This window comes from Hyperoodon ampullatus (assembly GCF_949752795.1).
Source record: "Hyperoodon ampullatus genome assembly, chromosome: 19".
NCBI classification, from domain to species: domain Eukaryota; kingdom Metazoa; phylum Chordata; class Mammalia; order Artiodactyla; family Ziphiidae; genus Hyperoodon; species Hyperoodon ampullatus.
Window position 1 is genome coordinate 7864254 of NC_136932.1, and position 24458 is coordinate 7888711.

Below are 24458 nucleotides of genomic sequence, written 5' to 3' on the forward strand. Positions count from 1 at the left end.
GTGGCAGAGCCAGGACTAGAAACCCTATCTACGGACCCCAGTCATGTGTTCTGGGCACAACTTGCCAGGCAGAGAGGTGGGGGGAAGGGGAATCTTATCGAACTTTCTTAACCAGTCCCTGGACTTTTCTCCACTGCTCCCTTAAAACTCCAGGGCAGTGAAATGCTTCCTTTTCTGCCTCCTCTGAAGTGGGACCAGCAAAGGTAGGCGGCCCGGAGGGCGGGGTTGCGTGGCTCAGTGTCTGTGACTCTCAGCTCCCTCCCCTGCCCCTGGGGACCCCCTCGGCAGGCTGGGGGGAGGGAGCGGGGGGGGGGGGGCTTTGCTGACACCCGGATCCCCAGGGCCTGCAGCCGGGAAGGTTTCAGCCCCCGGCCCTGGGTTGCAGGTATTTAAAGTGAAATACAAACAATCAAACCGCGCGCGCAAGGGGCGGAAACCTGGGGCGCCTGGGTCGGGGGCGCCCGCTGGGGGCGCGGCGCGGAGGGCGGGCTCTAATAGGCGTTCTCCAGCTCCGCCCGGTTGGCTTTGGCGCCCCGGGCGCGGGGCCGCGGCTTCCGGCCCTTCTGTGGCCGGGCGGCCTCGGGCCCGAAGTCCTTGAGCTCAGACTGGTTGTGGAAGCGGGTGAGGCGCTTGCATTTGCACGAGGCCACCAGGCGCACCTTGCGCGCGCGCGGTGCCGCGCCGCCGGGACACAGCAGCTGCACCCGCTGCGCGCGGTAGCGGTCGGGGATGCAGCGGAAGTCGGGCCCGCTCGGGCGCCACCACTTGCCGCGGCCGATGGCGTTGGGCAGCAGGCGCGCCGGGCCGCACTGGCCCGAGCACACTAGCTCGGTGACCGGCTTGGCGCTGCGGCACTGCCCGTCCGTCACGTAGCGGGTGAAGTGCAGCTCGCGGCAGCTGTACTCGGAAGCGTCTGCGGAGAGAAGCGCGCGTGAGGGCGACCATCCGTCCCGCCTCCCTCCAAACCACTCCGCCTCTTCCAAACCTGCCTCTCCCCCGACGCTTTTGCCTCTGGGGATCTATTACGGGAAGGGCCCAGGTACTCTGGAGTTGGCGGAAAGATCCCCGATCCACCCTCTCCCCCTAAAACTTTGGAGCCAAGTGATTGCTTCAGGTCAAATATCAGCTCCATGACTGTGTGACCTTGGACTAGTTACTTAACCTCTCTGTGCTTCCTATCTGTAAAATGGGTTGTCTTGAAGATTCAGTGAGCTAATCCATTACATCTATAATGCAGAGGACACTGCCTGGAACATACTAAGAGCTGGAAGTGTTGACTGTTATTATGTTGTTATTATTCCTCTCCAAGGGGGCCCTCTTTGCCAGACTTAAGTTACGTCTGTGCCACAGGGCCCCTGGCCTCAGTAGGGTAGGTATTAGCCACATTCTCTGAATGGCTCTGGCTTCTCCCAAATTCCTTTTCCAGCCGGTTGGGAGGGGAGACTGGGGGCCAGGGGATGGAAAAAGGAGTAGGGGTTAATTGAAGAGAATAAATCAGGGCGGCTACTGAGAAGAAGGATGGAAGGGGAGGTGGAGAGGAGACTGAGGTCGTTAGACTTGAAAGGAGCCAGTGGCAGCCTGTCCAGCCCCCTCATTATCACTGTGGACACTGAGGTCCAGAGAGGGAAAAGCTCTTTCCAGATAAGCAGAGCCGGTCTCCTGATTCTGCTCCTCTGGGGTCCCAGAGCTTCTCAGCTCCCACAAGGGTGGAAGCTGTGTGCCCGAGCACCGAGGGATGCTGCGTGGGGGACAAAGGGCTGCTTTTTACTATTTTTACTATGGTTACTTCCCTACCAGAGGGAGACCAAGCTCTGACGGAAAATCTACAGCTTTGGCTGCCACAAACATTTATTAAGCACGTGCTGTGTACCAGGCACCGTGCTGGGCGAGTCTCTTCTGTGACATTTGATGGACACCCCGTGGTGGCACAGGCTTGCTCCCTGGGCAGAGAAAATTTGGGCTCTAAGGCCTGGCTTTGTCCCCGAAGACACCTTGATCATGTCTCCTAGTGTGGGCTTAGATGGGTGGGAGCTTTTTTAAACAGCTTGTCCTCGTGTGAGCACTTGCCCATCCCCAAGGGTCTCATAGGGACAGTTCCAATGTGACCCAAAGGGATAAAAAATAGTCCTAAGTCCAAAACCAGACAGGAGGCAAAGAAGGCCAACCCCCCGCCCCCTCCTCCCCCCCCCCCCCCGTGAGAACAAGCACAGCAGGGGAGATGTCAGGGTTCCCTCTCTCCCATGGCTGGCCTCCTGGCTTCTGGGTTGGTTTGGCATCCTCGCCTCTGATCCCAGGCCCCAGGGGTGGCGTGTGGCGTGGCCTGTTTGCCCAGGGAAGGAGGCTTTGGGGATTTCCAAGAATAGTACCCCTAGGTTAGGCGCTTCCTCTGCAAAGGGCGACTTTGTTTTGAGCACGTGGCTTCCTCCGGGCCTGTAGCTCTCATGGGAGCCCAGGGAGGACGTCTTGTGCTTGGGTCCCCTACAGTCCATTGCTTGAGCTTAGTTGGCCGTCCCTGGGCAGGAGCAGGGGAGAGGCCTCCTCGGGGGGTGCCCTTTGCAGACCCCCATTCCCAGCTGGTTGTGAGGCAGGGCAGGATGGGATGCAGGGGCCTGGGCAGTGGACTCCTCTCCCACCTGGACCATAGCCAGAGGGCCTCACTCTGAAGCGTCACTCCAGGCCCCGCCCCCAGCCTTTCCTGCCAGCTGCAGAGCCAGCTGTGCACACTGCCCCCCAGGCTTCTATGTGCAGACCTGACCAGGAAGCCAGGTGTGCCCTCCACTGGGGCCACTGCCTTTCCGCTAGGGTCAGGGTCCCTCCCAGGAAGGAGGCAAGTCAGGGTCTGGGGCGGGGATTCAGGACAGATGGTGCCACCTGTGTCCACACCTTGCACAGAGGATGCTGCTTCCCCTCCAGGGCCTGGACCCAGTTACCACCCAGGTCAGAAGCTAAAACTGTGCCTGCAGCTCCCATTCCCTCAAGTGCCAGCTCACTGGGTAGACCATGGGTGGTGGGAGCTGAAGGGGTGCTTCTTTGGTGTCCCTTTCCCACTGCTTTGCAGGGATGTGCTCTGGCTTTCGGCCTCCGAAGCCCCCCCCACAGTCCCCCACCAGGGCTGTCTTGTAGTTGGATCAAACTGGCTTCAAATCTCAGGTCTCTACTCACTAACAAGCTACTTGTTCTCTGAAGCCTCCATTTCTTCACCTGCCACTTGGGAGCTCCCCAGGGTATGGTTCAGGCACAGCCCATGTCGTATCTGCATCCAGCAGGTGCTCATAGATGCGAGGCCCCCTTGCCTTATTTCCTCCCCAGTGGTGTCAGCAGCTGGACCCTGCTCGTCTCTTCTCAGGAGGGGATTCTTTGAAATCTCCTTTCTGAGCCCCTGAGGCTGTCCCTCTCCACCTCAGCCTCCTTCCTGCTCTGGGCTCTCGCTGCCAGCCCCCTACCAGCCCCATGCCCTTGCACTTGAATTCCAGGGCTACGCTGGCATGCCATCCTTACCCTGCCTACAGGCAAGATGGTTCCTCCACTGGTGCTGGCAGTGGCTGACAGTCTACCCCAGTCTTCAAAACCTCCCCCAAAGAGAACCCTCCCAGGACCCTTATGCTAAAAAGGCTCTCCTCCATCCCGTACCTTTGGTCTCAAAGGGGTGGTGGGGAGGCCTCCCTCCGTTTTCTGCCCGGTTCATGGTCTTGTTGTTCAGCTCTGGCGGAGGCTCGGGGTACTCGTCCAGCTCGGGGATGATTTCCGTGGCATCATTCTTGAAGGCCTGCCACCCCTGGCCCTCCACCACGCGGAAGGCTGCGTGTACCAGCAGGCAGACGAGACACAGGGCAAGAGAGAGCTGCATGGTGCCAGCTGGAGGGGGTGCACCCGACCTTCCAGCAGCACAGGCTCCGGTCCCCAGCTCAGACACGTTTGCCTTTTTAAAGCCCCCTCTGCCTCATGCCAGCCAATGAGGACAGGCTGGGGCAGGGCTGGTCCCATGCTTCCCTCAGCCCAGGGGGAGGGAAGGGGGTGTGCTCCGAGCAAGCCCTCCCCAAAGACTCCTCCTTGAGCTCAGAAATCTCCCAAATTGCTGCTGGTGCTCCCAGGTGACCCACAGTGAGGGGGCGTGTGAGGCAAGCCTGCTCTCAGAGCCTGCCATGTGCAGGCGGCTGCGTTTTCAGACATCAAGATGAGCTCCAGCTCCTCATCTCTACCTCCCTGGGTCCCTCGGGCTTCCTCCAAACAAACTTTGGACCAACTTAACAAAGAAGACAGCAGCTCTGAGTCCTCCACAGGTCTTAGCCCAGCCGATCCCATTTCTCAGGCCAAGTTCATTTGTCACCCCACCAAAATAAAATGGCCCTAGGGGTGTCTCTTTGGCCCTCACAGACCCAGCCAGAGGCAGAAGGCTACTTTTTTTTTTTTTTTTTTTTTTTTTTTTTGCGGTACTTGGACCTCTCACTGCTGTGGCCTCTCCCGTTGCGGAGCACAGGCTCCGGACGCGCAGGCTCAGCGGCCATGGCTCACGGGCCCAGCCGCTGCACGGCATGTGGGATCCTCCCGGACCGGGGCACGAACCCGTGTCCCCTGCCTCGGCAGGCGGACTCTCAACCACTGCGCCACCAGCGAAGCCCAAAAGGCTACTTTTTAAGAAATCTCATTGGTCCCCACCCCATGCAGCTCAGCATCAGTTATCCTAACCAAGAAAGCCCCACTTGTCATCCCTCTGGAAGGCAAGAGGGAAAACTGGAGGATCACAGCTAGGGCTTCCACTTGGCTGAGGGGGCAGGGATTCCGGTTTCAAGGCCAGGATGAGAAGTCAGCAGGCTCTGGTGATGGAGACAAGGAGGAAACCTCAGCTCATGCTCCTCGGGGATCCTGTGCTTGGTGACAGGCACTTCTTGGCAGGCTGATGGGCCAAAGGCAGTTATTTCCTGGGCCAGGCTGTGGGTAGGAGTGGGGAGCACCAAACCCCTTTTCTTGGCAAAAGTGAAAGCCAGCATTTGTAGTGCTGATTTTTTTTTTTTTTTCTTGTCTCCCAGCCCATTACATTTTCAAAACCAGCTCTGAGTCCTAGATGGAAAACCTTATTGGTGCATAGCACGGGTGCATTCTGTGAAGCCATCCCAGGTCCAGCTAGCCACAGAGAACCCAAAAGGAATTGCTACCTTGGCCCCAGAGAAGAAGGAGGGGCTCGGGGGAGGAATGTTCACACCTGAGATGCAGGACAAGGAAAGAGGGCCAGCGGAAGCTTTCACTGCAGACAGATTGTTTGAGGAGGCGCACGCACTCCTGGCCCTGAAGGAGGCTGGGAAGCGGGCTGTGGCCCAGGTCCCTTGGTATTTTCAGTGGGCAATGAATCAGTGCACCCCACCTGCAGAGCCTCTGCAAAGCCTCTGCCACCTGCCTCGACTTGTAAGTCGCCGTGTCCATCTGCAGCTTTCTGTCTCTCCTTTCCACCATCCATCACTCGACACATGAATGCAGCTGCTCTGACAGTTTTACAAGCCAGACAGAAGCCCCTGCAGGAAGGGCCCTCTCTGATACCTGCTTCCTAAGTCAGTTTCCTTCAGGGCAGACGAAAACAGCTGTGGCCATTGTTGCGGGTGACCTATCTCTCCCTACAGAGCTGGTGATGTTGTGAGAAGGGGGCCCTCGGAACCCTCTCCCTTTGTCTGTGACCCTCCAGCCTCCTTTTCCCTTGCCCTGGAATGTGGACCGTTAACCCTATTGTGGCCGGACAACTGCCTTCTTGCCCTGGATTTCGGAGAGGGCACTTCTGATGTCTGGATTCCTTGAGCTGGCGGGACTGAGGCTGGAGCCCCACCTGCTGTTGGGATCTGCCGCTCAGCCGCAGGAAACGGAGACCGTGGGGACCGTCCTTGGAATACTTCTGCCACCTGCTGGAGCCGGAAGGAGAAGCCAAGGATCAGAGGATGGCAAAGCTCAGGATTTCATTTCATTTTATTGTTGTCATTTTATTTGAAACTGAAGTAATGTTCAAAGAGAGAGAGCGAGAGGTAGAGAGAAGAAGAAGGAGGAGGAGGAGGAGAAGGAAAAGAAGGATCCAGTGGACTTGAACTTCTAAATTATCTCCATCCTTTTGAATTAACTCTCTGCCAAGGTATAGCCATGCTTTTCACAAAATGGCTCAGGGAGAACCTGCTGTGATGCCATCTGCTTTTTCACTTAACACTAATTCAGTTTTATATTGATTCAGTCCACAAACTTGTCATTGTTCAGAGCTAGACAACACTCCCCAGAGTTAAACCCTCAGGGCTTTAGCTGACTTCTGTTGTGGGTAGTTTAGGTTATTTCCGATGCTCCTCTATCCTCGGTAGGGATGCGATGCTGGGAACATCCTTGGACAAAGTCATTTTTTTGAATTAAGCTTTATAGTTTGGGGTCATTGTAAATTCACATGCACTTGTAAGAATTAATACAGAGAAAATTCCCTGTTCCCTTTGCCCAGTGTCTCTCAATGGTAACGTCTTGCAAGAACCAGGATACTAACATTGATACAATCCACCAGTCTTATTCAGATTTCCCCGGTGTTATTTGTACATGTGTGAGTGTGTGCTTCTATGCAACTTTATCACATGTTGGTTCAAGTAACCACCATCACCGTCAAGACACAAACAACTCTGACTACAAAGATCCTCCCATTGCCTTTTCATAAGCATACCCTTCCCCTTCACTCCTAACCTATGGTACCACTAACCTGGTCTCCATTTCTATAATTCTGTCACTTCAAATAAATATGTTATATAAATGGAATCAGTCATGACGTAACCTTCTAGGACTGGCTTTTTTCACTCAGCATCATTCCCTGGAGATTCATCTGAGTTGTTGCATGTGTCAGCAATTTTTTTCCTTTTTATTGCTGAGTAGTATTCCACAGAGTACTTTATTTTAACTGTAGGGTTATCTCAGAGGGTCTGAGAGGATAAACAGTCCCCAGGCCCATGAGCCACATACAAGTGGGCATGTGCCTTAGTTTGCTAGGGCTACAGATTGGGTAGCTTAAACAACAGAAATGTATTGTCTCGTAGTTTTTGGAGGTTGAAGTCTGAGATCAAAGTGTTGGCAGGGTTGGTTCCTTCTGAGGGCTGCGAGGAAGAGTCTGTTCCATGCCGCTCCCCTAGCTTCTAGGGGCTTGCTGGCAATCTTTGGCATTCCTTGGTTTGCAGAAGCTTTGCCCCGATCTCTACCTTCATCTTCACAAGGTGTGCACATCTGTGTCCTAATTCCGCCTTCCTTTTTTTTTTTTTTTTTTTTTTTTTTTGCGGTACGCGGGCCTCTCACTGTTGCGGCCTCTCCCGTTGTGGAGCACAGGCTCCGGACGCGCAGGCTCAGCGGCCATGGTTCACGGGCCCAGCCGCTCCGCGGCATGTGGGATCTTCCCGGACCGGGGCACGAACCCGTGTCCCCTGCATCAGCAGGCGGACTCTCAACCACTGTGCCGCCAGGGAAGCCCTAATTCCGCCTTCTTATGAGGACATCAGTCGTATTGGATTAGCGCCCACACTCATGACGTCATCTCAACTAATTACATCTGCAACGCCCCTACTTCCAAATAAGGTCACATTCTGAAGTCCTTGGATTCAACATATGAATTTTGGAGGAACACAGTTCAATCCATAACAGCATGTTTCTCCACAAGGCTGCCAACCCTGGGTTTGGGCTGTTAAATTTTTTTTTATTGAATTTATTTATATGTTTGGCCATACCACGTGGCATGCAGGATCTTAGTTCCCCAACCAGGGATCAAACCCAGGCCCTCTGCAGTGGAAGTGTGGAGTCTTAACCACTGGACCGCCAGGGAAGTCCCTTAAACTGAATTTATTTATTTTAAAAAAACATTTATTTATTTGGTTGCACCGGGTCTTAGTTGCTGCAGGCAGGCTCCTTAGTTGTGGTTCCAGGGCTCCTTAGTTGCAGCTCGCCAGCTCCTTAGTTATGGCATGCGAACTCTTAGTTGCAGCCTGCATATGGGATCCAGTTCCCTGACCAGGGATCGAACCCGCGCCCCCTGCACTGGGAACGTGGAGTCCTATCCACTGTGGCACCAGGGAAGTCCCCCTATTGAATTTTTTAAAATAAATTTATGTATTTATTTACTTATGGCTGTATTGGGTGTTTGTTGCTGCGCGCGGTCTTTCTCTAGTTGCGGTGAGCAGGGGCTACTCTTCATTGTGGTGTGCGGGCTTCTCATTGCGGTGGCTTCTCTTATTGCGGAGCACAGGCTCTAGGCACGCGGGCTTCAGTAGTTGTGGCACGTGGGCTCAGTAGTTGTGGCTCACAGGCTCTAGAGCGCAGGCTCAGTAGTTGTGGCGCACAGGCTTAGTTGCTCAGAGGCGTGTGGGATCTTCCTGGACCAGGGCCCGAACCCGTGTCCCCTGCATTGGCCGGCGGATTCTTAACCACTGCGCCACCAGGGAAGTTCCCCCCCCCACCCATATTGAATTTAATACTTTAGTAGTTGCACCTAAATTTCTAGCAAGGCTGTTTTTCTATGTGATGACTTACTGGGTTTTGTTTCTACCAAGCTGCCTGTTTATAAGTCCACTTGTCAAACATTTAATGAAGCAAGGCCTCCTATCAGGCACGATGAATTCATACACGCTCCGCACCAAGGAGCTCCGGTACCAGGGAAGGAATACATTCTTCACCCAAATAACTCTAATGCCAGGTAGAAAGTGATTGGTGCCACTAGGAAATCTTCAGATATATTCTTTAAACAGGATAAAGTGTTATGGGCCTTTAGAGAAGAGAACAGTCTCTTCCCCCTGGGGTGGTTCTGGGAAGATGTGGCATTTGGACCAGACTCTGAAGGACAGGCCAGATTTGGAAATTAAGTTCCTAATGCTCGTCTGACTCCTCGGGATTGTAGAACGTTTGACCTGAAAGGGACCTCAAAGGTACGTTAGTTTCACGCTCTACTTGGTTCCCAAGCTCCTGGTCTCTAATTCATGGAAACTGAGGACTCTTATTAGCTGCAGCTTTTATTTGTTTGTTTGTTTTTGCGGTACGCGGGCCTCTCACTGCTGCGGCCTCTCCCGTTGCGGAGCACAGGCTCCGGACGCGCAGGCTCAGCGGCCATGGCTCACGGGCCCAGCTGCTCCGTGGCATGTGGGACCTTCCCGGACCGGGGCACGAACCCGTGTCCCCTGCATCGGCAGGCGGACTCTCAACCACTGCACCACCAGGGAAGCCCTAGGCACCTGCTTTGAATGAACTGGAGATGACCCACTCATGTTGTTGCCGCCAAATTAACTCATTTTGGCGTAGACTTCAGAAATGGAATTTCCGTGCACTTGAACTTCTTATAAATGGGTCATCAATTCAGAAGGCCATAGCTCAGAGACTGTCATTTTAAAAATTAGGCTTGGGCATGTCCACGCCCATGAAATTACACAAGGGTGCACAGGACATCCCTCCTTAGTTAGCTCTGAGTATCAGAATGTGCTTGACACTGTACCACCCCAGCAGATGACAGAAATTAACTGCATGCAAAGCAGATCAAATACTGTGGTTACCATTCATGAGTCTCATTGTATATTCGATGCTCACTAAAGCAGACTGCACCCTTAAAATAAGAGTATACAGAAATCACAGTATGTCCATACACAATGGATGCTAGGTAGCTGGCAAAATGAATGGGACTATAAGAAACAAGAGGGTACAAAATATTGTTAAGCAAAAAAAGCGAAGTGCCAAACATTCTCCACTTATGGGGAAAAGGCTATCTCTACATACACACAAGTATCCATATGTGTGCACTTACACACGAACAGCACTTTTCTAGAGGGACATACTTAGTAGTGGCTTCCTCTGGGGTAGAGGCATTGAAGGTCTGGGGTGGGAGACACACTTTTTGTTCTAAGCCTTTGTATTGTTTGAATTTATTACTGTGTATATATACAGTATTGCCTTTTTAATTAAAATGTTTTTAAGTGTAACTTACACTTAAAAAAACATGTTACCAGTTTTATATATCAGTGCCCTGCCTTAAGATTTTGTGTGAAAATATAAAGATTATGTTGCCAAAGAAGCTTGACAAATGCTGAGCTAGTCTAATTGCCTCCTGCTGCAGATGGGGAGCTGGAGACCAGAGAGGCTCTTTTTCTGCCCAGGCTCTTTCTGTCTGGAGAAAAGGCACTCAATTTTCTCTAAGTTTTTTATTCAGAGGAAAAAAAGGCAATGCTTATCATAAAGGAGCTTACTGCTACGGGAGGAATTTATAAGACATCTGGAGGGAGGGGATGTTGGGGACTGCCTGCTTGCAGGATGACTCAAATCCTAAAATGCCACCCAGTCATCTTCATGTGAGGCCACCTTGAGACTGTCACCCCTGTCCCCTGCTTTCTTAGGAACATAAATCTTACCTCCCTCATTTGCAGTGGACTACTCGAATCAAGAATATTCCAGTCAGGACTTCCCTGGTAGTGCAGTGGTTAAGAATCTGCCTGCCAATGCAGGGGACATGGGTTCGAGCCCTGGTCCGGGAAGATCCCACATGCCGTGGTGCAACTAAGCCCGTGCGCCACAACTACCGAGTCCATGTGCCTCAACTACTGAAGCCCGCTTGCTTAGAGCCCGTGCTCCACAACAAGAGAAGCCACTGCAGTGAGAAGCCCTCACACTGCAACGAAGAGTAGCCCCCGCTCACCGCAACTAGAGAAAGCCGGTGTGCAGCAACGAAGACCCAACGCAGCCAAAAATAAATAAATAAATAAATAAATTAATTAAAAAAAAGAATATTCCAGTCAATTACACCACAATAAAGCTGAAAGTTTTTTAAATTAAATTATTTTTAAAGATTATTCCTAACACAGGAAATTTCTGGTACTGGAGAGGTGTTCAATAAATATTTACTGAATGAATGTAATCATCATGGAACCTGTAATCAGGAGGGCTAATTTTTAGATGATTATTTTAAAACGTCAGAAAAAGCAAAGAAAAGCTAAGCATAAAAGTATAAAAGACAATCAACTATGATAAGAAGGACAAAAAAGACCATTTCTTTGTAATGTAAGACATTTATTTTGGTTACAGTTTTAGTGTTTTAATACTGATTTGTGATAGAACAGACATTAAAGTTACTTGTTTTTAAACCAATGTAATACCTTCCCCTTTTCTGTCCAGAAAATTCACACTTTCACAATCAAATTGCCCTAAAAGCTGACAGGAGGTAAGTAAAGTTTCCAAACAATCTGCTCTCCCAACCGGAGATGGCCTCTCTTTCCAATCAGGATAAAATCTTGACTTGGAAGGACCATCATTGTTGGCTCTTCAGTGATTTTTGTGCAGGTCTTATGACAGAAAACTTCCTGCGAGAAAAGCTAATATATTCACATTTTAAGATCAGTGCTTATTTCGATTAAAACATTAGCATCTTATCATTAACTTGTGACACAAAAGGCACCAACATTCCTTTTCCAAGCGTCCAGCACCACAGGTGGAACACAACGCCACCTGCTGGTCATCATATGGTTACACACCCTATGATTTCCAGATGGCGGTCAATATCAATGCGGATTCTTAAAGAACCCTAGGGTGTCAGAGCCAAAAGGGACCTTAGAGGTCTTCAAGTTGAGTCCCCTTGCTTGACAGATGGTGATCTCTGCTCTCCAGCTCACTCAGAATGGCAGGGAAACAGACCAGCCTGCGAAAGGTGTACTGCTTTAGAATCTAGAAGAAAACTGTTTGGTGCTCTCATCTGGCCTGGATGGGGGTTTGCTAGTCAAAGAAAGAGATCAGGTCAGAGGAGGGTGTAAGAGGCACCCTGAGTTCCTATCCCATCACTTCCCGGGGTAGAAAGCTACCCAGAAGCGGCTTTCCACTCACAGCTGGGCATGTGTTGGCTCAAACAATAGAATTTGATTTTGAGGAGCTACATCTCGCGAAGTAAATACAGCGTTGCTGGGACCAAAGACTATCAAGAAAACCCAAGTTATCAGCCAAAAAGTAGCCCCAAAGTGAAGGCATTAATTCTCCCCATGGCCTTTTCTCCAACATACCCCTAACGAAGGGTCCTTCAAGAGATCCTGGTCAGCTGGCCTAAGTAGCTGTGGCTGTCCTGTGCAGGGACCACTGCCTGGGCGTGGGAGGGGGACCCCCGCCCCAGCTCCTGGGCCTCTTCCGGAAGTGGAGCAGAAAGCTCTGACTTAGGGATGCTACATGTTTCCTAGAAGAAGAGCCACACATTCTAACCCGGTTGGGGACCCACGCTTTTTACTTCCTTGTCCTAGAGCAGAGTCCCGCCGCCTCCAACACCACAGCTCGAACAGCTGTCCTCTGGCCACAAAGCTAACTGGCTCCTGTGCACACAAGCTGGGTCATGGACATGCCCAGGGGCTCATTTCTTGAGGGGTGTAGTATGAGAGAAAGAATTCAGCTTCAGAGAGCAGCCAACCTGGAATCTCGCCTCAGCTCTGCCTTAGAGCTGGGCAGCCCTGAGCACTACACCCCTAACTCACTCTGAATCCCAGTTCCTTTCCTGAAAGGTAACAATACATGAATAAGCCCTACCAAGTTAATAGGTTATTGTGAGGATCAAGATAGATTAAGTGCGAGAGTTATCTGAGCACTGTGAGGGACATAGGGGAGAGGGTGGCCGTTTCACTTAGGTGGGTCTATTGGGGCAGCCTCGTAGCTGAAAAAGAAGACAGATTCTAGTTTGTTCGGGGCTGCTGAGGTCACAAAGCAAAGGGGACATCCAGGCTGCGGAGGTGCTGCTCCTGCCAAGACAGAGACCGTTACACCTGGGTGTGAAGCCCGAGCCACACCTGCTTCTCCTCAACCTAGCTGGAAGCTTCTGGTCAACTCTGGAAAAGGCACATTCCCCACCTCCATACAGTAATAACGCTGCCTGAATTGAAACTTAAAACTGAATTTTAAATATTCAACAAAAGTCCCTGATATTTCCTTTCAGGTAAGACTCCTTTGCAGATCCTTGCAAGTGATCCTACCACCAAGTCAGGCTTCTGGGAGCTTGATACACCCACCAGAACAACACCCTGCATATATTTGGTGCTCAAAAAAAAAAAGTTTAATTCCACAAACTTTTATCAGACATCTATGTGCTAAGCGCCAGGGGCAGAGCTGAGGACCACCTCTCTGCCATTAGGGAACCTGAAGATGACAGCACTGCATCGCTCGCCCTGATGACAATCAGGTCAAGTGCTAACAAGACTGGGTTCAAAACAAAACTCCCATATTCTGACAAATGTGCGCACACGCACATGTGTGTGAGTGCTTGTGCGTTCCGACGTCATCCTAAAAAAGTCCTTACAAAGGCTGTTTCTTTTTGTTTGCTCTACCACCAGTAAAGGCTCCGTTTGGACGTTCCGCCATGTTTCCTTTCTGCCTGGTTGAGTCATTTTTGCTGCCGAGGCTCCTGGACCTTTTCTGGCAACAGAGAGCTGTAAGAACTACCTGTGAGTGGGCAGGATGTGAGCCTGGGCCCGTTCATCCCCTTGCTTGTCCAGCCACTGGCTGTGTTGCCCTCTCTCTCTCTCTCTCTCTCTCTCTCACACACACACACACACACACACAGATACGCACACGCGTGCACGTGCACGCACGTGCTATAATTGGCCAACTTCCTCCTCCTGTTCTTGGAATAGTAACCGAGACAAAAAGCAGTGAGCACGAGTGGCTTGGGCTCGCCAACACTATAATTCAGGACAAAATCCTTGTAATTCTCCCAATGGTGGGGTTTTTAAATAGGCTGGACTTCAACACCCTGTTTTCTAAAAAAGAAAAATAAAACCCTGCCCAAGACAGCGCTCTTCTAACCGACCAAGTGACCTCTGAGAGCCGGGTACCCCAAACAGGTGGATTCTGAACTCAAGCCTTCCAAGGAGTCACATTTTTTAAACAATTAATTTAGGAGAGTCCTCCAGGGGCATGTATTTGCCCACTCAAAGGCTTCTTTGTTTCGGTATCTTTAATCCTAAGGAAATCATTAAAATGCAGTCTCTTCATGGGAATTTCCACCCACGGACAACTGACACTGAGTCAACTTCAGACCTCACGACGTGCCTCTGCCTACGAGCAGGGTGTGGGGACAGGGGAGACAGACACGGTGCGGGGAGAGGGGCCGTGTTTGCATAGTTCCTTTACAGGGCTGGGGTCCCCACTCAGGAGAGGGTCCAGGGGTGAAGGGTGGGGAGGCGGGGAGGGGCCCCTGTGAGCGTCTCAGGCCTTACACTTCCACACACCTCTTGCCCTGGGTCAGCCAGGAGAAGCACGCCCGTCACAGGCCTGCGCCCCCTCTGCGCCCCCTCCTCAGGGTGAGGACATCATAAATTGTAGGCACCAGGGAGCAGGAATGCCCTCCTCAACAAGCTTCTTTATATACTCCCCAGGGGGAAAGTGGCCCAGGGCTGTGTTGGGACAGACGTGTGGGCAAGTGCCTGGTGATGCTGGGAGCAGGGTACACTGTGTTTCCTAAACATGGCAGCTTGGGACGCCACAACCAGGGCGCCTCCCTCCATCCGACCTCTAGAGAAGAGGCAGTGAGGGCGCCCTAGAGTTTCAATTTCCCCTCCTTGACTAGTCTGTCATTGAGCTGGCAGAGCTGGGCCAGGAAACCATCGTTGGGGCCGATCTCACGGTTCTGCCGGACGATGCTCAGGGCAGACTTGACATCCATCTTCTGACGCATCATGAGATACGCGATGACGAGAGTCGGGGAGCGGCTGTAGCCCTCACGGCAGTGGACGAGCACTTGGCCTGTGAAAGATGGGGACACAGTGAGCTGGGGCCGTCCCGTCACACCTCGACTCCGGTCAAAACCCTTCCAGGAAATACAAATGAAAATTATAACGCGAGGCCGTTGTGTGCCCACCAGAATGACTAAGATGAAAAAGATAAATACAAAACACACAGCATTAGTGAGGATGTGGAGCAGCTAGGACTTTGATCTGTGGCTCGGGGACGGGGTGTAAATGGGCGCACAGCTTCGGAAAGCCATGTGGCAGGATCTACTCAAGCTGAACACGTGCGTTCCCCAGGGCCTGGCAGTTCCATCTCAGACCCATGGCTGGCAGAAATGCACGCACACATCTGCTAAAAGACTGCAGGCAGCACTGTTCACAGTAGCCCCAAGCTGGAAACTCCCAAAGGCCCGTCAACGGCAGAGTAGAGAAATACTAAGTATGAGCAATCTCCAACTTCCCAGATACAACATGCAGGAAACACACAAACAGGATGTGTATGATCCCATAGGGTAGAAGAGCCAGGGGACTCCCCTGGTGGTCCAGTGGTTAGGACTCCGCGCTGCCACTACAGGAGAACTAAGATCCCGCGTGCCACAAAGTGTGGCCAAGAACAAAAACAAAACTTTAACAACAACAAAAAAGAGCCAGCAAAACTGAACTATGCTGTTAGAAGTCTGGATACTGGTATGCGAGGTGGGAGATGTGACGCTGGGAGGGAATACCTAGGGGGGTTTCTGGGGTGCTGGTCATGCTTTGTTTCTTGATCTGGGGGCTGGTACATGGGTGTGTCCAGAGCACTGATACACTGTGATATGGGTACTTCTCTATGTGAATCTTCTATTTCAAGCAAAAGCAAAATATGACGACCACCCAAGTGTCCATCAACAGGTAAATGGATAAACAAACTGTGGTATGTCCATCCAACAGAAGACTACTCAGAGTTAAAAGGGCATTCCTGATACGTGCAACAGTGCGGAAGAAACTCAAAATAACTCTGCTGAGTGAAAGAGGCCAGACCAAGAATGCGGACATACCGTGCAACTTCATTTATATGAAAGTCTACAAAATGTACACTAGTGTCTAATGATAGAAAGCAGATCAGTGGTTGCTTAGGAACAGAGGGAAGAGAGGGGCGGAAGGGAGAGGTCACAAAGGGACATGAGGGAAATCTGCGGGGTGATGGATAAGCTCATGAGCTTGGTTGTGGTCATGGCTTCACAGAGGTATACATATGTCAAAACTTACCAAACTCAACTATGTGTAGTTTACTGAATGTCAATTATGCCGCAACAAAGCCATTTAAAAAATAAAAGGTACGTGCGAGTCAAATAAAAACACAAGAAATCAAAACAAACACACAAACAGGGCTTCCCTGGCGGCGCAGTGGTTGAGAGTCCGCCTGCCGATGCAGGGGACACGGGTTCGTGCCCCGGTCTGGGAGGATCCCACATGCCGCGGAGCAGCTGGGCCCGTGAGCCATGGCCGCTGAGCCTGCGCGTCCGGAGCCTGTGCTCCGCAACGGGAGGAGGCCACAGCAGTGAGAGGCCCGCGTACCGCAAAACAAACAAACAAAAACACACACACAAAAACACCCTCTCGTGGTCCCCCAAATGTCCCACGAGGCTCTACCAAATCTGCCCCTCCCCCCACCACTGACGTAATCCCCTCCTCCCTCCCCTCCCTCCCTCCAGCCGCCGGCAACACAAGCCCACTCCCCATACTCCTTCATCCCCCCTCCCTGCTTTGGTCCCCCCACCCCCTGACGGGCCACATATCTTTTTCACTTGTTTGCTGTCATCTTCCCCCAAAACATAAGCTCCACGAGGGCAGGGATGTCCATCTGTTTTGCTCCCTGCTGCACCCCCAGCATTGGGTGAAGGAAGGAAGGGATGGTCAGGAGAGGTCAGAGGCGTTGTCAACAAGGTTCTTGTAGCCTGAGCTACAGAGAAGCCTCGGCTTCTCTTATCCCCACCCCCTCCTCACACGGTGCTCAGTTCAGGTCCTTGTCACCTCCCACCTCTGCCCCCTCACCTCCACACTGAGCTCTCGCTCTATCTTCACCACCACCAACCCACACTCCAGCTGGAGGGAGCTTTCTAAAATATAAACGTGACCTGCCACCATTAGCCGGGGAGTCTAGTCCCCAAGGTGTGACTTACCAGGCCAATCGCCCACGGCCCCGACACCTTTCCAGGCTTTTTCTCACCTCTGTGCCTTTGCACATGTTGTTCCGTCTACCTGGAACATCCTCTCCCTCTTGGCTACTTGGCAAACTCCTGCTCATACCTTAAGACCCCAGCTCAAGTCTTTCCTTTGTCAGCATCGGGACTTAGAACCCAAATCTTTGAAGTCATGTGAATCTGGGTTTAAATTTTAACCTGCTGGTGGTGATGGTTAACCTCATCAACTTGGCTTGTCTCTGATGCCCACTTGCTTGGTGAAACACTAGTCTCGAAGAGATTTTGTAGATGTAATGAATATCTCCCATCAGTTGACTTTAAATAAAGGAGATCACCCTTGATAAGGTGGGTGGGCCTCATCCAATCAGTTAAAGATCTTAAGAACAAAAAACTGAGGCTTCCTGGAGAAGGAATTCTACCTCCAGAAGTCCTGCCCGAGTTTCCAGCTGCCGGTCTGCCTGACAGATTTCAGATTTGCCAGCCCCTATGATTACGTGAACCAATTCTCTGAAATAAATAATAGCTATATTCTATTGGTTCTGTTTTTCTGGAGAACCCTGGCCAATACACTGGTTATTACTCTATGACCCACCTAAGCCCACTGTGCCTCAGCTTCCTTGTCTGTGCTAATAGTACTCATGGCACAAGGTGGTTGGAAGATTAAAGGAAGCAACACGTAAAACCCGTAGGCTAGGGACTTACCTGGGAGCTCAGTGGTTAAGAATCTGCCTGCCAATGCAGGGGATACGGGTTCGATCCCTGGTCCGGGAAGATCCCACATGCCGCGGAGCAAATAAGCCCGTGCACCACAACTACTGAGCCTGTGCTCTAGAGCCCACGAGCCACAACTACTGAGTCTGCGTGCCACAGCTACTGAAGCCTGCGCACCTAGAGCCCATGCTCCACAACGAGAAGCCACCGCAATGAGAAGCTCGCGCACCGCAACGAAGAGTAGCCCCCGCTCGCCACAACTAGAGAAAGCCCGTGCACAGCAATGAAGGCCCAATGCAGTGAAATAAATTAATTAAAAAAAAAAAGACTTAGGCTTGTGCCTGGCAGATGGGAACATTCAATAATAAATACTAGCCAACACTACAAGTCCTCTGCTGGCACCTGGTACATCCTCTTCTACAGCAGCCTGGCTCTGTGTTAGTGTCGGCCACACAAAGACCGACCCTCCTCTGCCAGAGTGTGAGTTCCTTAAGGGTAAGGACTGTGGGGTGCTGATTTTAGATGCCCTACAATCTCCAGCATACAGTAGGTGCTCAATAAATATTTGCTGACCAGTTGAGTGAATGAATACCCACCAACACCTCTACACGGGCATTATTCTGAAGGAAATCTGCTGGCCCAGAATCAAACAGAGTGTCTTCCGTTCCCATTACCCCATCCCCCAAACATAACCCTATTTTCCCAATGCTGATGAGCTGGAACGGGGAGTCCTCCACTTTCCTGCCCATTCACTCTCTGGCCAGTGGACCCAAAGTATTCAGAGTGGGGCTTTCCCTGCCCCTGCCCTGGCAACGGGACCCTCTGCAGAGCAGCTGCCTCACCACCTGGAACCAGGAACGGACTCAGCATGCCCAGGGCTCATAGAGCCAGTGCGGAAGGGGAGGGTTCAAAGCCCATCCTTCCAGGCCCCGCCCAGATGCCACCTCCTCCACGAAGCCTCCCTTGATCTTCCCAGATGGAAGTGACTGCTTCCTTCTCTGAGTGCCCCTGGCCTCTCCCCTCCTCTCCCCTCTCCAAAGTGATGGGACCCCAGCTCCCCCGAGCCCGGCACAGTGTTGGGGGCCAGCGCATTCCTGTTGACTCACTTGGCCAGTCAATCCTGGAAGCATTTACACTGGGCATTAGAACCCTTGGAATTCCTTTTTGTCACTGGTTCAGTAATCCAGTGTGCCTGCTATGTGCCTGGGAGTGCTAGGGTGCTAGGGAGACCAGACAAGAGACACAGCAGACCCAGCCTGAGGGCAGGCTTCATGGAAGAGAGGACACTATGCCCAGTACTCAAGCACGAGGTGGAGTCTGCCAGAGGACAGGGCAGGGAGAGGCAGAGAGAGCCTTCCAGACTAATGACCCAACCCACGCGGGCTAAGGCAGGAGGTCACACAAAGTCAGGGTGTGTTCCTAGTTGTATGGAAAGAGGAAACCATCAGAGGGCTCTAAGTTCCCTGAATGGATGACCAGTCAATACACAGGAAGAGCGAAATCCATCCCCTTAACCGGGCCCCTCGTTCTCGTCTATACAGGAGCTCAGAGCAGCCGCAGAGGAGGTGGGTAAGGTGTACAAGGCAGTGGAGGACCACGAAGGGCCTGATGATAAAGTCTGCAGATTCCCCAGACAATAAAACTTCTCTTCTGGGCCCCAAACGTGTGCTAACCAGCGGCTAGTAAACTCTGTTCCCTGGAAATCATTCCAGTGGGGAGGCTGCTGGGACAAGAAGCATCAGGGTAGCAGAGACAGGCTAGAATCAGGAGAACAGGGCTGATGACGCCTCAGTGGGGGGTCACTCCCCCTGGGAAGGTTTGGGGTGGGGAGGAAGAGGCTGGAGGAAGTGGCGGGAAGGTAAAGGCAGTTGCTGAGAGAAACAAGCTAAAAGCAGAAAGGGCAAGCGGCCCAGCCTGCTCAGCTGCTGTCTACCCTCTGGCCTTCTAGGATTTCTCTCTGGCACGCCTCGCCCGACTGCCAGCACCTCAGCAGTTCTGCTTCAGTCTTACCTTATATTTGGGAGTTGCAGGAAGCATTTAAAAACTGGGCCAGAGTTTGCTGACTTTGGGCCTAAGCCGATCATGACTGCCCCCCCGCCGCCGCCAGGTATTCACGTGACCCAGCTGTAGCCAGTGAGATGTGAGGGGGGCTCCACGGGGGGGCTTCTAGGGAATGTTTCACTTTCTCTTAAGAAAAGAGAGAAACATGAGGAAGAGAGGGCTGCCTCATCTTTTGCTGCACTTTGTCCTGTTGGGAGGTGGTAACCAGATCTGCCTCAGCCATCTTGGGACCATCAGGGGAGTCCCCAACACTAAGGGTGGCAGAAGAGTCCTGAAGCCACCACAGAGCTGCTGAATCAACAAGCCCTGGAGCCCCTTCACCTCAGGATTTCTTATCACGGAAAATAATAGATCTTCATTATTGCAGCTATCTGAATGGGGGGAGGGGCTGGCAACTGACTCTCAGCCAAGGTCAGATGAAACACAAGGACCCCGGGGCTGCCGCTGTGTGATGGGTTTGTACATCTTGTGTAATGTGAAGCCACCTGATGGGCAGCCAGGTGAGCAGAGAGAGACCCGAAGCTCTCAGTCATTCAACACAAGAGACAGGAAACCACAGATTTTCCAAGAAGAGGCCTGTCGTGGGCCTGTTTTCTAGAGAAAGTCCAGTCCAAGGTGCCTCCCATAGTTTCCTGGGTGGCAGGTCCCTTACCGTTCTTCTGAGCCAGGGCCTGGTCGATGAAGTCTGCCGCCTTTTCAAAGTAGGCGCTGAGGTTGAACTCCTGTGTGTCATTGGCCCTGATGCCCAGGTAGGTGATGCCAGAGTCCTTGTAGAAGTTGGCACTGGTATTGACGTGCATGAAGGACCTGCCCTCAGCCGCATTCAGGACATGGGTGATGCCCAGTTTCTGCAGCTTGGGGATGTCTTGAGCCACAGACCTGGACAGGAGACAGCAGCAGGGGGGTGATCAGCTGACCACCTGGCAGCCCTCGGGGGAGAAAGATGGAGAAGATCCTAAGCCTCTTGGCCCAGCAAGGACCCTCCATGCTCCGGCCCCTGACTACTTCTCCAGCCCCAGCTTATGACCCTCTGCCCTCACTCCAGCCACATCTAATTACCTGCCCCAAATAGTCTGGGCATTTTCATGCCCGTGCTGTTCCCTCTGCCTGGAATGCCCTTCTCCACCATCTTCATGGAAACGTACCCTCTCATTTCTCACCACCCTTGGCAGTATTTCCAATCTCCCCTCCATTCAGCATTGTGCTCCCTATACTGTGGTGGTGGTATCACCACGGGGCTAAAAATGGGCTCTGGAGCCAGACTGCCCGAGTCTGATTCCAGCCCGGCCACTTACCAGCCAGACAACCTTGAACAAGCCACTAAACCTTTCTGTGCCTCAGTTTCCCTATCTGTAAAATGAGGGTGATAACAGTACCTACTGTTAGGAGTTGTTTTGAGTGTCAAATGAGCTGTTCTATAGACAGAACCTGACACCATGGTCATTGCCACTATCCTAATGCTTGATTGTGCTTATTTGTTTAGATGTCCAGGCTGTGAGCTCCTTGAGGGAGGAACCATGCCTACTTCATGTCTGTATGCCCAGCACGTGCTATGGAACCTGGCACACAGTAGGTGCTGAATATGTGGTGAATCAGTGAAGAATGAAATCAGCACATCCCAGGCAGCCTTCTTCCTCGGATTCTAAAGTGCAGCAGCCCCCTCCCATCCCCCAGAGGGATCTTTCCTACCATAGTCCACTAGCCACGTCTCTGAAGCTCTCTTGGGTGAGTAAGCACTTGGGGAGCAAGTGGCCTCAACAGAACTCTGGGGGTTACAAAACATTCGATCTGAATAGTCAAAGGGCTCCTTTATTTCATCTCACAACAACGTCCCAATTCAAACAGCAGTTTATACTTCACAGAACGCCTTCTCCTGCATGATCTTGTTTTCCTGTCACAGCAGCCCGGGGAGGAAGGACAGAGCTTAAGCTCTGGCCCGACATGACAGCGGAAGGATGTGCATATGCTCACATGGGCTGCTGCGCAGAAGGGCTGGGAGAAGGCCTCCTTTCTCCTGACGCCAGCCCTGCTGTCCTCCTCCTCACCCTGCCTCTCAGGCCAATATCAACTGCAAATCTCAAGAGGCAGAAAACGTGGCTCATCCAGGCTCCTCTCTGCCCTGTGAGCCCTGATCAGGAGCCCTGATTTTCTTAAGGCGCTCCCAACTGCGGGGGTTGGGGGGGGATCGGTACTCAGTCCATCCTCCCTGCTGAGAGCCCCCCACACCCCTGGCTATGTCAAGGGCAGATTTACTTGAGGGCAGATTTACTTGTTCACAACCTTAGTTTTCACTTGGGAAGTAGTGACAGCCCAATGTGCCAAGCCACCCAAGAGAGCAGGTTTCCGAGAAGGCCAAGGCCACTTGCTGCTTGGGTGGCTGGAGAGGGGCTTATCCTCAGAACTTGGCAATTATCGAGGCCTTTGGCTGAGATCCTGGGACCCTGTTTTAGCTATCACGACACTGCACACAATTGTAAAGCAGTGGCTCATTAAAAAGGCACTAAAATAAAGACTAACTTTGAAGAGTCACTACCATTCATCTTCCTTCTCTAAGTCAACATTCAACAACTTGACCATTATCATTGTCATCAATACTGTGAATACTTGTTCAACATCTGTCACACAGTGATGCTCCAAGTGGTGAATGAGTGATGGATGGATGAGACCAGCCCCCATGAGGCCCAGCCTGCCTTCCAGACCCCCTAGCTCCGTGATGACCCCCATTTCTGTGGCAGTCCTTGGCAGACTAAGCATCAGGTCCTAGGCGAGGACCTGGGATACAGACATGAGCAAGACATTGACCCTAACCTCACAATCCCTAAAGTGCTCGGCCATCATTTCTTCCTGTGTAAAAGGAGAGAACCGGATTAGACATGCAGTCCCTGGGCCCATGGAGCTTAGGGCCTTGGTAACTGGGTCTCAAAAAATCCAACCTGCACCCTCCCACGGCTGTACAGGCGTGGGAATCTATTTTTTTGCTTTTGGCTGGTATTTCAGCACCTCTCTGAATGGTTAACACTGGTTTTCTCCTGCTGCTGAGAAATTCTTACTGGTAGTTTGACCATGAGAAAATCAATCAGTGATAAATAATAAATGCATTTCCTGGTGGTGAGAAGGTCGGCAGCCTTTTCTAAGTGATGGCTCAGGTCCTTGGGGGGGGGTGTTATCATTGGATCGTTCTAGAATTCTAGATAAATCAAACCCTAACTGGAAGGCAGGGGGAGGAGCGAGGAAGTCCGGGCCCATGTCTCTGGACCCCTAGTTTGCGATATTTCAATTCCCACATCTGGGCCTGACCGGCCGGGAAAGTTCCACGCCCGAGTTGTGACGTCATCCCGTTGCCATGGCAGCGAAGGCAGACATTCCGCGGTGACCTCACTGCAGAACCAGGCAGCTGTCACATGACGAGCGGGCCGGAGACCGGCCGGGGGACAGAGGGCCACCTGTTAAGTGAACCTGGTAGCCCCGACACCGCCCAAGGCCGAGCCCCTAGAGGGCTGTGGCTTCGGGCCTGACTCCGGGCTGCCCGAGCTGCGCCCGGGTCTCCGCCACCCAGCGAAGGGAAGAACAGAGCTGGGGCGGGGCGGGGTTCAGCCCCTCCGCCCTAAGCGCGAGGGTGGGCGGTGACTCCAGCCCCCGCCCAGCCCCCGCCCAGCCCCCGCCCAGCCCCCGCCCAGCCCCCGCCCAGCCCCCGCCAGCCCCCGCCTTGGCTTCCGGAGGAACGACCCCGCCCTGGCTCCCCCCACCCGCGCCCGCCGACGCCCACCGCCCTCGGGTGGGCGGGGCACCCCGGGGAGGGGCCGTTGGGGTGTCTCGGGGCTCGGGAGCGGCGACTCACGCGTTGCCCACGTAGATCCTGGGGGTGACCTCGTTGCAGGGCTGGCTCGGGAGGCTGTAGCAGCCGCTGCCGTCCGACAGCAGGTCGTTGAGATCCTGCACCGAGAGCTCAAACGGGCCCGACATGGCGGCGGCCGGGCCTTGCACGCCGGGGTAGCAGCAAGCTAAGGGAGAGCGGCCGGGTCAGCTGGGCGGGGGCTCCGGAGCCGGGACCCGCCCCGGAGGCGGGCCCGCCGGGCACGGGAAGCGGCGGAGCGCGGGCGGCGAGGCGCGCTCCGCTCCCGGGAAGTCTGCGCGCCGCCAGGCGCCAGGCGGACGCGGGGGCAGACCTCTGGGCCTGAGTTTGGGGGCTGAGATGCCGCTACTCCGGAGTTTTGGGGGATCCTCTTTCCACCCCCCGTTAAGGCGTGGAAGTGCAGTAACTTCACTGGACTAAATGCAGGGCGCAATAAAAGTTTCTCTTGACCGGGGTACACCCTAGTGTCGCTGAATTTTCTCGGGATTACAGGGACACCCGGGTTCCGTTTGTGAGCTCTGCCTGCTGCGGACCAGCAGCGTTGGCATCACCCGGGAGCTGGTCAGAAATGCAGAATCTCCGCCCCAGCGCAGACCTGCTGAGTGAGAATGTGCATTTTATACGCCCCGCTGGGGATCCCTACGGAGGTTAAAGTTTGAGAAGCCCAACTCGGGGACACATTTCTTCCAGCCTTCAGTGAGAGTTGGCATCGTGCTTAAAGCTTGGGCTCTATGCAAGCAAGCATGGCATTCTGGCCCTGGGCAATGACAACCTCTCTGAGCCCGTTTACTGAAAAAAATGAGGGTAATAACAGCACCTAACTCCTAGGGTTGTTTGAAAGATTAACATGCCAGGAAAGCGCCCAGCTCTACATAGTGAGCACTGGATAGGCGTTCTCCCTCTCTTGATCAGCAAACGTGTAGCGCACCCACTAGGTGC

General features: G+C 52.8%; 2 protein-coding genes across 2 annotated transcripts; both read right to left on the reverse strand.

Moving 5' to 3' along the window:
- Window positions 1–491: 491 nt before the first annotated feature.
- On the reverse strand, window positions 492–3984 carry SOST (sclerostin; the record flags this gene model as incomplete). Its single annotated transcript, XM_079726135.1, has 2 exons — window positions 3631–3984; window positions 492–913 (listed from the first exon to the last, which is right to left on the reverse strand). Exons 1-2 carry the CDS (start codon window positions 3845–3847, stop codon window positions 492–494), a joined length of 639 nt encoding a protein of 212 aa, XP_079582261.1. The 5' UTR covers window positions 3848–3984.
- Window positions 3985–14405: 10421 nt separating this feature from the next.
- DUSP3 (dual specificity phosphatase 3) lies at window positions 14406–23629 on the reverse strand (the record flags this gene model as incomplete). The annotated part of the gene is made up of 3 exons (XM_079724592.1): window positions 14406–14727; window positions 20319–20545; window positions 23505–23629. 3 exons carry the CDS (start codon window positions 23627–23629, stop codon window positions 14522–14524), a joined length of 558 nt encoding a protein of 185 aa, XP_079580718.1. The 3' UTR covers window positions 14406–14521.
- Between the last annotated feature and the right edge of the window lie 829 nt (window positions 23630–24458).